This window comes from Alosa sapidissima, chromosome 4 (assembly GCF_018492685.1).
Source record: "Alosa sapidissima isolate fAloSap1 chromosome 4, fAloSap1.pri, whole genome shotgun sequence".
In the NCBI taxonomy this organism is placed as follows: Eukaryota; Metazoa; Chordata; class Actinopteri; order Clupeiformes; family Clupeidae; genus Alosa; species Alosa sapidissima.
In genome coordinates, this window is record NC_055960.1 from 21925210 (window position 1) to 21938527 (window position 13318).

The 13318-nt window shown below is 40.4% G+C and overlaps 1 protein-coding gene and 2 long non-coding RNA genes across 3 annotated transcripts; 2 read left to right on the forward strand and 1 right to left on the reverse strand.

The window, feature by feature from the left end:
- The first annotated feature begins 422 nt into the window (after positions 1-422).
- LOC121707391 lies at positions 423-3475 on the forward strand. Its single transcript, XR_006031317.1, has 3 exons — positions 423-467; positions 2721-2722; positions 3287-3475. It is a non-coding gene; the product is annotated as an uncharacterized LOC121707391 (long non-coding RNA).
- On the reverse strand, positions 2056-3125 carry LOC121707390. The gene is made up of 2 exons (XR_006031316.1): positions 2975-3125; positions 2056-2168 (listed from the first exon to the last, which is right to left on the reverse strand). It is a non-coding gene; the product is annotated as an uncharacterized LOC121707390 (long non-coding RNA).
- A 1794-nt stretch (positions 3476-5269) lies between the features above and the next one.
- slc25a55a (solute carrier family 25 member 55a) lies at positions 5270-11965 on the forward strand. The gene is made up of 10 exons (XM_042089029.1): positions 5270-5410; positions 6439-6542; positions 6691-6816; positions 7212-7267; positions 8791-8881; positions 9005-9123; positions 9294-9483; positions 9667-9821; positions 10144-10219; positions 10560-11965. Exons 2-10 carry the CDS (start codon positions 6523-6525, stop codon positions 10717-10719), a joined length of 993 nt encoding a protein of 330 aa, XP_041944963.1. The 5' UTR covers positions 5270-5410; positions 6439-6522; the 3' UTR covers positions 10720-11965.
- Positions 11966-13318: the final 1353 nt, after the last annotated feature.

The following is a 13318-nucleotide window of genomic DNA, read 5'->3' on the forward strand; positions in this document are numbered from 1 at the left end:
GATTAGGACTAGTCCTTAGCGCCTCACCCTAAATCTACGCCCATGTGAGAACGATAGGCCTACGTGATGTCCTGTGCCTTTGTGCAAAACATACCGCTGTCCAGGATAAGCGCATTTTGTTACCTATAATTTATTTTATGAGTAGGCCTACATGACAATAAACAACTTGAACTTGACTATGAGAGCTGAGTGGTGTAATGCGGCCCGAAGCCTACGCTTGGAGCTCCTGTGGAATTTTGATTTCGATTTCGAATTCTCGGTTAATTTGTTTCCCTCTTGAGTTTTTCCCCCAAAGTAGTTCTCCACTGATCTGAGCTAATGAGCTGATTACCGGTACCTACCCTGTAGCTTTTATTTGTCTAGAATCTCAAAAATGTAAACTTAACTTCTTATGAATAAAATAATTATTAAGTAGGTTAACCATAGGTTAATAATGCATGAACAAAACGGTGTTTTAACCGCAAGTGGTAACATTGTGGGATTCCATTCCCCAGATTTCGCTCATAGCCTAGCCATAGAAAGAAAGAGCCGTAAAAATGAACAGAATCTCCGCGGACCGTCCTTAGTGTGCCTTTTTTTTCTAAACTTGATCAGACTCTGCCCACATTTGTCAACCCAGGAGCCGGTAATGGATTCTTCTAGGAAAATGTAGGGGTGTTCCATTCTATTTCAAGAAAAGATTCTTCTATATTCTGCGAAATACAGGTGTTGTTCTTCCCTGAAACCCACACGTCTGAACATTCTTTAAAGGTTTGTTTATCTAGCATAGGCCAGGAACAAATCCAACACACCACTCCCACTTATATCCGATTGCATACCAGGTGAGTGAAAACAATTCCCAAATTCTGCACCAGCGCACCCCAGAGCTAACGCCCCCGTTACAATGATCAAGGCCAAGATAATGTATACATACATCCATCGTATCAGTTGGGCAATATCAAATCTCCATCTTCGTGTAAAGCCAATGAACTGCAATCCCACTACATTCATATGTAGCCTATTACTGTATTATTTGTTACATCATACCCCAGTGTATTTAGCAAAAAGTGTATGACCTCTGCTCACGTAACAACAAAAAAACATGTTGCTTGTTTTTTTTATTATTAGGCTATTATTACATTGTGTAATCAATCTGCCAGAATAAATGCACAGGGGTGCAAATAGCATACCCTGATATTTGTACCAGATGGGGTATTAATAGAACACATTGCTGTGTGCACCAGGGTACGAATAGCATACATTGATATTTGTACCAGACGGGGTACTAATAGAACACATTGCTGTGTGCACCTGGGTACGAATACATTGATATTTGTACCAGACGGGGTACTAATAGAACACATTGCTGTGTGCACCTGGGTACGAATACATTGATATTTGTACCAGACGGGGTACTAATAGAACACATTGCTGTGTGCACCGGGGTACGAATAGCATACATTGATATTTGTACCAGACGGGGTACTAATAGGACACATTGCTGTGTGCACTGGGGTATTAATAGAATTCACTTCTTATTGCACCAGGGTATGAATAGCATGCACTGCTAATTGTACCAGGGTTGCAAATAGCCTTACCCAATAAAATAACATTAAGTAGGTTAACCATAGGTTATGTATGAAAAAAATAGTGTTTCACTCTAAAAAATGTTGGGTTAAAAATAACCCAAATATAACCCAGCCGCTGGTTAACTATTGGACCAACACCACATTGAGTTATCCTAACCCAATGGTCTGGGTACATTATTAAACCCAGCAGATTGGGTATGATTCTAACCCAAAACGCTGTGTTATATCAACACAACGTTAGTTAAATTGGCACAATAGACTGGGTAAAGGTAACCAATGTGCTGGGTTATAAGTATATAAATGTTGAGTAAAATTCACACCGTTTATTGGGTATAGATTCAACCCAAACCACTGGGTTATATCAACAGAACTGCTAGTTAAAATAACCAGTTGTTGGGTTTTCTAAACCCAGTATTTGGGTTGCATTGAGAGAAAATGGGCAACAGATAGCCATGCAATGAAATAAAACAGTTCGACATAATGATTTATTTGACAGTTTACTTTATTTTTGAATGGATAGCCTACTCTAATAGCAGCATCAGCATGATAAGTTACTTCCATGAAGACAGCTAGATTTCACGGTCCATTTGGGGGTCAGCCCTGTCAATTAAAGAAAGAAAAAGAGTAAATTAATCACTGCTATTGACAAAACTTTATATCAAGACTTTCATGAACCATGATCATTGATTGATGTTGACAAACATTAAAAATCCAGAGACAAAATATTAGCGCAATACACTCGGAAACCATGACCACCTCATGGAGTTGTTTAACAGCAGACTGACAAACATACATATGTTAACGTTAGTGGCAGTGATAGTTCTACCGTTAGCTAGCTCATGTTAACACATTCAGTTAGCTAAATTCAAGTTGTCTGTAACATTAATGTTACCACCAAAAACCACCCAGTAAGTTACATGGCTATAATATGAAGCTACCCTGAATGAATGAATGAATATGTTGTTTGACATGATAATTACCGGTGTGAAGAGACTACTTCGACTGTATACATTAGCTGACACACATGCTGCACTACCATGAAGCATTTAATTAACGTTAGCATAGCTACCAACCGTCTGCTAACTTTAACCTAGCCAGCTGTTGGTATGCTAATTTTAGTTCGTTGTAAAAGTTTGTTTTGTTTCTGTTCAGCAGTTCATACCCAGTAAACACAGAACTATGTTTTTAAGAGTCTGTCTTTGTGTAGATTTAACATTAACATGAGCAGTAATTGTAAGTTAATGTTAGCTAACGTTAGCTGGCTTGAATGACACAATTCTTAACCTGCTTAGGCTGAACGAAATTGGCAGGCAGAATATCCATTCATATCACGAAGGGTATCTCTTTGTGTACTTTTAAAATCCGTCTGAATAATAATAATAAAAAAGTTAAAAGCAGATACATACCTTCCAAAATTGCCTGATTTCCACTGCATGTTGACAGCTGCTGGACTGCATGGACGGTTGAAAGAATAACGATTTCCCCCGAACTCTCAAATAACTATGCAGCTGTGTTAAAGTTACCCTGGTGCTGGGTAGTGTGCTCACGTCAGGTGGGGGAGAGAAGGGGGGCTGTCCTAAACTATCAACCCAACAAGCTGGGTTACAGAAAATAACCCAACATGAGTAAAAACAACCCCACACAATGACCCAACAGTTTCAACTCAGCGTTTGGGTTGAGAAAATAACCCAGCATTTTTTAGAGTGTTTGACCGCAAGTGCTAACATTATGGGATTCCATTCCCCAGATTTCGCTCATAGCCTAGCCATAGAAAGAAAGAGCCGTAAAAATCAACAAAATCTCCGTGGACCGACCTTAGTGTGCTTTTTTTTCTCTAAACTTGATCATCAGACTCTGCCCCGCCTATTTGTCAACCCAGGAGCCACTACTTTTTCATAGTGTGTTATGTAATGTTCTAACACATTGCTGTGAGTTTCTGCCATTCCATGCTAAACCATTAACTAAAGTGTATGATCCTGTTTAGTGTGGGCACGATCAGACTAATCACGTAAGAATGGTATGAATTGTCCTGCCAACAAAAGAGAATGGAGCTTTGTTTGGGAAACCAAAGCCCTGATATCATAATGGATAAAACCATCAACTGGAATACCTGGAATTTGCCAGGAATTTGCCTCTTCAGCATTCCACCGTGGCTCTGGTGCACCCCTCTGGCCCACTTTGCTCTTGACATGCTTTCCTCTATCTCTGTCTCTCATTCTGTGTGTATGACTATTGCATGTATGTTTACAGTAGCACACCCACTGTGAATGCAAAGAGTAATCTGAGAGCAGTATTTTGTGCTATGAGCTTGGCAATTGTTGGACCCAGGTGAGGCAATAGGAGGGGGAGGTAGAGTTATCTCCTGCTGCTTATCTCAGCAAAACCATGGTAAAAAAAAGGAATTCAATTACCAGAAGCATTTAGACTCAACTTTAGATATAGATAGATAGATAGATAGATACTTTATTGATCCCCAAGGGGAAATTCAAGAAACTTTATCACCTCCCTATTTAAAATCAACCTCTACACAGCATTTTTTAAAGGCTCAATGTACCAAACAAAAGGCTGGCATTATGTTTTTCAGATTTTCTGACGGCCAGGGAATGCAATTTCTGTATAAAACCTTCTATAAAACCTTGTAAAAGTTTTCTCGGTTATAAATGCAAGTTGTGTAACACATGGCAAGGCCCATTTCAATGTCATGAGCTGTCTTTAGGCTTACAATGTCTTGTAAACTTGACTTGACTTGACTTGACTTGACTTGTAAACAGCATGGAGATTGTTACCACCATACACTCATACACACATATTTACATACACCTGCATATTTACATACACCACATTTCTACACCTGCAAACAATGGCTGGCTCACATACCAAGCTCACACATTTCAAGGACCACAATGGAAATAAGCCTTCTGGCTTTATTGTGTTTATCCTTTTGACCGATAATGTACAAATACATTTTATTTATTTATTTATTTATTTGAAACATCCTTTATACAGAAACGTCAATAAAGAATTTCAATCAACATTGAATGTATCCAGTAGATTGTCCTTTTTGACAACACAAATGTCAAGTGTTAACAGTCAGTTTCTAGATGGCAAAGAGGTTTGGAAAATGGCCAAGACACAGCCTGGCTGTGTGTAAGAGTTAAGTCTTAATCATACAGAGAAATAACGATTAGGAGGTATACCTTCCTATAGGTGCCTTCCTGTGTCTATTGAGATTATAGTGTAGGCCTTGTGCCCATTAGTCTTGGTTATTTCGAGTCTCTCAGGTTTTAATTAGTCATCAGTGAGTAAGTCACCTCATCTTCAGTTTCAATAAAATAGCGTGTAGCCTTTTATAGCAACATCAGGGTTATTCTTGTTTTCTAGGCTTAACCAGGCCGGACCTGATGTTAGACTAGGACAACTTCTAGTTTCACATATTATGTGTAATAGACCAATGTATTTTTGGTTACTTCTGATTAACTCAATTGAAGTAAGAGTTTCCATGGGGGAAAAAATCTGCCTCTCCTTTTTTGCTCTTCTCATCATAGACAGTAAAAGCTCATCCATTGACTAGGGGCCCCATCTTCATGAAATTGGACACTAGGCTACAAGAACGCCCACTCTCGTCCCCGACGTTGGACCAATAGTAATGAGGCATGTACATTTCTGGGAGATGATTGGACGAAACAAACAAGTGACGATTTACGCCTCCCTCCCTCCTCATCCTCATATGAAGAAAGACTCATTTGCATTCAGTCCATTTCAGACGCCTGACGAAGATAGAAGAAAAGCGCTTGAGTTTTCTGACAGATAATAAAACTACTTCCAAAGGCTTTACACACCAGGTAAGTATTATTAAAAAACAACTATTAAACAAAATATCTAACTTTTAATCGGGTATTCGCTGATCTAATACTACATTCCGGTTCTCTTTAACATTAAGTTAACGTTAACGTTTCTTTTCATCCCTTGAATAAGTTTGCTTGTTCGGATATCTTAACATACTTTTTGCGCCTGTCCCCGAATTCCGTTAGCTGTGTTAAGATAATCTCATGCACTTAGGTTCATTTAAATCAATGAATGCATCCACTTTTAGTTAATAATCGTAAATTAACGTTACCGCTCTGTGCCGGGTGGCATTTCCGGGCCGGCTTCAAATTAAAATTCATTGAAATTTAGTCATTTGAAGGTTTCACAGACGTCAACTAACATCACTTTCTAGCCTTTAAAGTTTGAAGTAAGACTATCCTTTTACTGTTTAGATGTTAACATTTAGCGAAGACACGGGTAGTCACTCAATTGTAGGCTGTGGGGGAGGGGCGGTTTCATATGTTCTTGCTAGCAGTTTCCATGGCTTGGCAACCAGAAATGACAAAGGCAGCCGACTGTAGCCTACGTTTCAGCCCTCAACACTGAATGAACTTGTATATAATTCATCCTTTATAGAGGAGTTCATATAATGTGTACATTGCAGTTTTTAACTGTCAAGGCATTGCAGTCTGCTTGCAGAGATCATTATTGTTAGGTTGTCCAGTGCTTAATAGACATGTCATGTCTTGACTTGGCTTGCGTGATGGTAAATACAATATTGTGCGTGATGGTAAATACAATATTGCACAAGTGCATCACTAGCTCATGGACAGCCTATAGTGAATCCAATTACAGGGTCTTTTGGCTAGTGTGTGTCAGTATATCCACGCCCCTGTCACTACTCCGGAAGTCCTTTTGGCCCATTTGTGGTCTTTGTGGATGGGGGAGGGTAGAGGTCAAGGGGGTTGCAATGTGTGTGGGAAGAGATTAGTGTGGCCATGCTCTGGGAAGTGTTCAGTGCATAAACCTGCTGCCTTTTGTCTCTTTCGCTTTTCACTTGCAGATTACTTATCGTTGACTACCTACCGCAACACCAAAACTTCTTAGTCATCTCCTGTTTGCTTTTGTTGCCTTTCTGAAAGTCATCATGTCTCAGCAACCCATCAGGTAATTTACACTGGCACTCATCTCTGTTGTCATAACTCTGATTGTTAAACAAGGAACATTTAAAGTATAAATGTAGACAGTTATAATTACATCTGAAAAACTTTCAATGCATATCTAATTCCCATTATTTTCTTCCACTTTCTTGTAGTCTCCCTGCCAAGCTGATAAATGGCGGCATTGCTGGCATTGTTGGGGTGACCTGTGTGTTCCCCATCGACTTGGCAAAGACCAGGCTACAGAATCAGCGACAGGGCCATCAAGTCTACAAGAACATGTGAGTGATATTTCCCTTTTGTCTCTTCATAGATGGGTTTCAGCAAGCTGTAGCCTAGGTGTCTTTCAGTTGACAACAGTGAAATGAGCCCAGTGGTGGTTACAGATACTGCAGCACACTCTAACTCGGGAGAGGCTTTGATCCCTGTTGCCCTTGGTTCTCGCATGCCATCCCTGTAGCAGACTAATCCCATTGGAATGTGTGTAGTGGATAGGCTTGGATCTCTCACACTCTCCCTCTCCCTCTCCAGCTGCATGCCTGCATGTATATCTCTGGCCCTCATTGCACTGTTTGCTCTTATGTTTACGTATACAAAAGCTTCCCAGTTCCTGGAGTATGCTGGTTATATATAAACTAAACTAGTTTTGCTCTTTTGTATTTGTTCTGCTTTTTAGGATGGATTGCCTATTCAAAACTGTACGATCTGAGGGATACTTTGGAATGTACAGAGGTAAGATTCTCACTTTTTTTTAAAAAAATTTTAGAAGTAGTTTTATTTAGGGTTTTATTCAGTAGACAAACAGACAGAAATGTGAAACAATGAATGATGCGGGAAGTGACAAGATAAAGGGCCGTATAAGTTATTTTTTTACAATTGACGTCCTACCGTTTCATGCCTAAAGCTGTTCTCAGAACTGCTGTAGAGACACTGGTGGTTACTCTAAGTGGAGAAGTGTATTCCACCACGTTTTATGGACGTGTCCCTTTCTCCTTAGTTAGTTTAATAGAGGAGTTTGACCTGAAACACATCTGAGTGTTTCACATGTACTCTGTGCATCCTACAGTCTCTACCAAGTAGTAATGCTTCTTATCTCCACCCTAAGACGAGAGACTTGAATCTGTGTGTTGATTCTCATTTAACACGTCTTAATGATCTTATCAGAACTTGAAAGTAAGGTTATGGTAGTTTTATATGATCATCAGTGCTCTGAAGTGCATTTATGTAGTCCTTTATACCTGCTTAGAGAAATTGATTTGTGCAAACGTGAGGTTGGAGAGAGGGGAGCCAGTTGTATGGGCTCCCGTTATGTGAGGAATGCTGTTTGTTTGCATCTGTGTTTTTCATATTACAGACGTGGGTCCCCCTGGGAATATTGAAGGCTAGCCGATATGGCGCAGCCACGCTGGAGGCAAATCATATAATGGTTCTTACAACATCGCTTTATTTCAATTAGGCACCAATATCTTTTTATTTATTTATTTATTTATTTATTTATTTATTTATTTATTATTGATGTTGTTTTTTTAATGTCTACAGTTTTTTTAATGTCTACAGTCCCTTTGTTCCTAGTCAGCCGACTCTTGGCTTCTTTTGTCTTGTCATTTCTGTCACCGTCTGTATCACCTCCTTTCTGACTAAACATCTTGTGCCACTGAGCTCTGCCTAATTGTCTCGTCATCGTTTCGTTGGCCTTAGCTACTTGTCTGGTCTCACATCTTTCTTGCATTTTTTTTCTGTAGCTAAATGTTGACTGTAATGGTAGTCTGTGTGCCTTGCTCTGAAGGCTATGGGATCTTGAGAGAAACCTGATCAAGATCTGATCATTCCTTCTTTCTGAACATTCTTGTCTAGATTGCACTTGTATCCTCTGTTTCCTACTCAATTCAGTCTCTGTTTCCTACTCAATTTTCTCTCTCTAATCTTTTTATTTATTTATTTATTTATTTATTTATTTATTTATTTTTATTTATTTATTTATTTGTAATTATAGAGAAATATTGCGTGATTATGTGTATGAGCTGTTATGCAAAGATTCCCTGCCATCATCATTCCAAAGTATTCACACCACACTTACAGCCTCCCTGCAGACATGTTTGTTTCTTAAAATGTACTCTTAGATTGTTTAAGTATGTGAGGATCTCTGGTGTGATGGTGGTGGGAAATGTCTGACTTCTTTAACCGTAATTGAGTGTCACTGTGTGTGTGAGTACTCCTTCTGTTTTTGCTAATCCTCCATGTTTTTGTGTTGATAGGTGCTGCAGTGAACTTAACTCTTGTCACCCCTGAGAAGGCTATCAAACTAGCCGCCAACGACTTCTTCCGCCACCACCTTGCCAAAGATGGGTAAGTACTTCTGATCAACACGGCTCAAGTCTGCCAAGTAGAGTCTTCCAGTAGCTCTTCTGGGAATCATCCCTCTGTCTGTCTTTGGCTGTTTCGTAACAGTGTCCCTCATTGGCTTTGCAGGAAGGGCTTGACTGTGTTTAAGGAGATGTTGGCAGGATGTGGTGCTGGCATGTGCCAAGTGATCATCACTACTCCCATGGAAATGCTGAAGATTCAGCTTCAAGATGCTGGAAGAATAGGTAAGTAATTTTTTTATTTTTTTTATTATTATTTTTCAAATAATGATTTATCCTTTTAAAATCTAAACTTATTCAAGCAAGATGATTGGTGTTAATATGCCTATTTGAAATCCTGTGATGTAACTTTTTTTTTTTTTTTTCTTCTGTCTCGCTGTCTGTCCCTCTCTTAGCTGCCCAGCAGAGGAAGCCTGGCATCATGTCTCCCACCAAGCTGGCTGCCACCAACACGGTGCTGAGCCGCTCTTACACATCCAGCCCTGCTCCAGGCCGCGCCGTGTCGGCCACGCAGATCGCCCGCGAGCTCCTGCACACGCAGGGCATCCAGGGGCTCTACAAGGGCCTTGGGGCCACTCTCATGAGGTATGAGAAGAGCCACGCCATGGTTATGAAGCCCCATATTGTAACTAAACCTACTGACTACAGTACAGTAAAAGCCACCATATAAATGGACTGTTGTCGGATAATCACCATAGAAATGGACTGTTGTGAGATGTATGTGCTGTCTAATTTACTCATGCTGTTTGTGTTTTGTATCTCTTGCAGAGATGTGCCCTTCTCCATGGTGTACTTCCCTCTGTTTGCTCACCTAAACCACATGGGCCAGTCCTCACCCGAAGGCACCAGCCCTTTCTACTGGTCCTTTGTGTCCGGCTGTCTGGCTGGCTCCACTGCTGCTGTGGCCGTCAACCCCTGTGATGGTATGTTCTGCTTCCATCCCCAGTCTAATGCTTTATACATCATGGATCAAGCCAAACTTCAAATGGCTGAATTGGTCTATAACAAGTTATATACCAAACTTTTCATTTAAATATTGCTATGGGAACTTTTTCAGTATTTGGATTCAGCGTCAGTCTACAGTTTCATTTTTATGCTGTGATTGAATGATTTGGACTCAGTAGCAAGATTGTTGAAAAACACCCCGGTTTAGAAAGCAGTTGATCTGGAAAATAGTTGAGTCAACGAAGTCATCAGTTTCAGTGGGCCTAATGTGTCTATGTCTCCTGTGTTTGTCCTGTGCAGTGGTTAAGACCAGGCTCCAGTCCCTGAGCAGGGGAGCCAATGAGGAAAGCTACAAGGGCGTTGTGGACTGTGTAAGGTAAGCAGACGCTGATGAGCTTCCATTGAAATTAATTTGCATCGCTTAGGGAGGGTGTTGCTTTGCATAACCAACCAACTCTTCTTGTTCTTGGAGTAGAGCCAAAAGCTTTCACTTCCAGCCCTGTGGAAAAAGTGAAAATGTACACCTAACATGCATTGAATGGTGAATTAAAGTGGATTGCCACTACTATTGTTAGTTCTTTAGTTCTTCTTAAATGATCCGTTGAATGAGAAGCCAGGCGGTAGCATTTAGCTTCGGGGTAGTTTTGCATAACCTGCTCTTCTAGTTCCTGTGTGTGGTTGTTAACCTTATCTCTCCTCTCTGCTTGCCTCTGCAGTAAGATTATGCAGCGGGAGGGCCCCTCTGCCTTCCTCAAGGGTGCCGGTTGCCGGGCGCTGGTCATCGCACCGCTCTTTGGAATTGCCCAAGTCATGTACTTTGTGGGCGTAGGCGAGTTCATCATGGGCCAGACCCCATTCGGCCTCCTCTCCGCCTAAGGTGGAACAACAGAGACGCTTTGCGGACTCCCTGAACTATTTAATTAAGGAAAACAAAGGAAGGAAAGATACTAGTGGCAGCTACACAACCACCAATTTTGAATGAAAAGGACAGACGACAAAAAGAGCTTAGTTGGCAGATTTCTTTTTGAGCCTCACATGTATGCTGTCGTTGACTTCCCGTGTGTGTGTGTGTGTGTGTGTGAGAGGCTCGCCAGCACTTCCTCTTTTGGCTTCCTGGATTGTTTGTGTGGCTAAAGTCAACGGTTGCACTTGTTGGCGGCAAAGCCTCGTTGAGAAGCTGAGGAAGGCTTACTACAAGGGTTTATACTCAATGGTCCACTCTTTCTCCAGAAAGTTCTCCTCTTGGAATTTCCCTCAGTGAGGGAGGGAAATATGGTGTCCTTTTCGGCACGTAGTCCAAAAAAAAGACCTTATCAATCATATTGCTTTTTGTATGTATATATTTTTATTTCAACTAAAATATGTCTATTTAAATTCCCACAATTGCTGATTTTTTAAAGTGTTTGGACAAAGTTGCTTTTGACAAATGACAGGCCTTCTCATGTTAAAAAAAAAAAACATGCAACAAATAATACTTTTCTGTTTTGAAATTCCCTTATTTCAAATTTGACTGCATGAGCAGTACATTTTAAGATAAGATAAAATACAGTTTCATTAATGGGAACATTTCAACTATATTTTGCATATTGTTACTATAAGGAACAATAAACAAGCCGTTTATATGTACTTTCACACATTTCCCAAAGTCGTGATTGGACCAAGGAAAACACAACCATTTTGGTTATGGGATCACCGAAGGTTGCATTCAAAGACACTACTTGTGTCTTACTCGATTGGTCACAGTGTTAAGAGGTGTGGGTGCAGCAGTTTACTTTTATGACCTGCTTTTTTGTTCTCTGTAAGTGAGTGTTCAAGTTCTTGAAGCAGTCATTAATGTTACGTTCAGTCCTTTGCATTGTTTGTCTAGTTGTATGTGGCTTCTCTGAATGCCTGTGTCTTGTCTGTTATGTCTGCCTTATGAGCGAATTTGTTTGTCTTGTAATGTGAAGGGTAATTGCAGAGGACAATGGTTCAATGGCTGTCGTTAGGCGGCCCTTGGGCTCTATATGTTACACAACAACTAATATAAAATTGTGAAATTTTTAACCAGAATGTTACATTCTCACTGAATCCTGTATTTTTCTATTGTGCTAAAACTTTTAATAAACAAATGTTATCATTGCACTGGAGTCTTGAATTTTTCTGTAAGTAGACATAATACAGAGCTGCCAACTCTCGCACATTGAGAGTGAGATTCATTAATTTGATTGGCTCCACGCGCTCTTACATCAATCAAATGTGTGAGTGTAGATATGATCTGTAGTTGGATAGTTTGCTGCTTTGTCAGATTTGATTCTACACAACTTTGATGTGTTTCTTTTAGACTAAGTGCCACAGGTGTATAAAATCACCATGCTGTCTGCTCGGATCCGATTTTTTTTGTTTGGCTTTTCACATTACCTTTTAAAATGTGGCCTATTTTAGATTACAGCGTGAAGTGTTTGCAGTGCCGAACTGACCCACTGACCCTACTTCTGAAGAAGTCTGACCTGGTCACTTTACCCCCCCCAAAAAAATTTGGGCCACATTTGCCTGGCGTCTGAAAGCAAGGCCTATAAAGACATAGTTGGATGAGTTTTTTTTAACTTGACTGGCCCGCTCATAGCCCTAACCTCAACTCCAAGAAACACCTTTGGTATGAACAAACGGAGATTGTGAGCCAGCCTTTCTCATCCAACATCAGTGGATAATCTCACAAATGTTCTTCTGGATGAATGGTGGAAAAGTCCCATAGACAAACTCTAAAATCTTGTGGAAAGCCTTCCCAGAGGGGTGGAAACTGTTAGCTATCTTATGCCTAAAGACTTAATATGGGATGTCATAAAAGCCCCAAAGGTATAATGGTCAGGTATCCCAGTAATTTTCATACTTAATATAGTGTGTATCTTTCACTTATGGAAATGGCACTATTGCAAATTCCAGTGATTATGCACAGTAGTATAAGCAACAGTAGTATGTAAAGGATAGTGGAGGACTGTGTTTTGGTTACAGAAAATATTGTATGCCAGTCGCCGCCCAGATAGCAAGAGGCTGGCGGACCACTGTCTGTCTGTCCATTGGGGGCATAGCTGGCGGTCCGCTGGCATTTTGCTCATCGGTTCTCAGGCGGTCCACTGGCGGGTTGCAGACACATTGGCCAATATGGTTTAAAATCTTTTTCATTTGTTCAGTTATACTCCATACATCATTCTATTAACTTTTCTTAATATTCATGACAATTTAAATTTAAAGAGATGGTGGTCCAACGGCGGACCACAAGTGGCACGCCACCGGTGCCAATCTGATTTTGCTATCTGGGCGCCGGTAACATGGCCATGAGTCAGTCAACTATCACAGTTGAGTGAATTCTTTTGTGAAGTTTTTCCTTTTGTGACAAGTTTGCACTTGAATCCCTTTTATAGACTTCTATTATTCCCTGGTAATCATGACTTTCACAGGCAAACTGATTCCCGCCCATAGGCTGCAACCATACTGA

Bases quoted from the DNA above. Each gene is read 5' to 3' on its own strand.
- slc25a55a (XM_042089029.1), top strand. From the start codon at position 6,523: ATGTCTCAGCAACCCATCAG. The intron at 7,268-8,790 runs GTAAGATTCTCA...TTGTGTTGATAG, and splicing joins ATACTTTGGAATGTACAGAG to GTGCTGCAGTGAACTTAACT. The intron at 8,882-9,004 runs GTAAGTACTTCT...TTGGCTTTGCAG, and splicing joins CACCACCTTGCCAAAGATGG to GAAGGGCTTGACTGTGTTTA.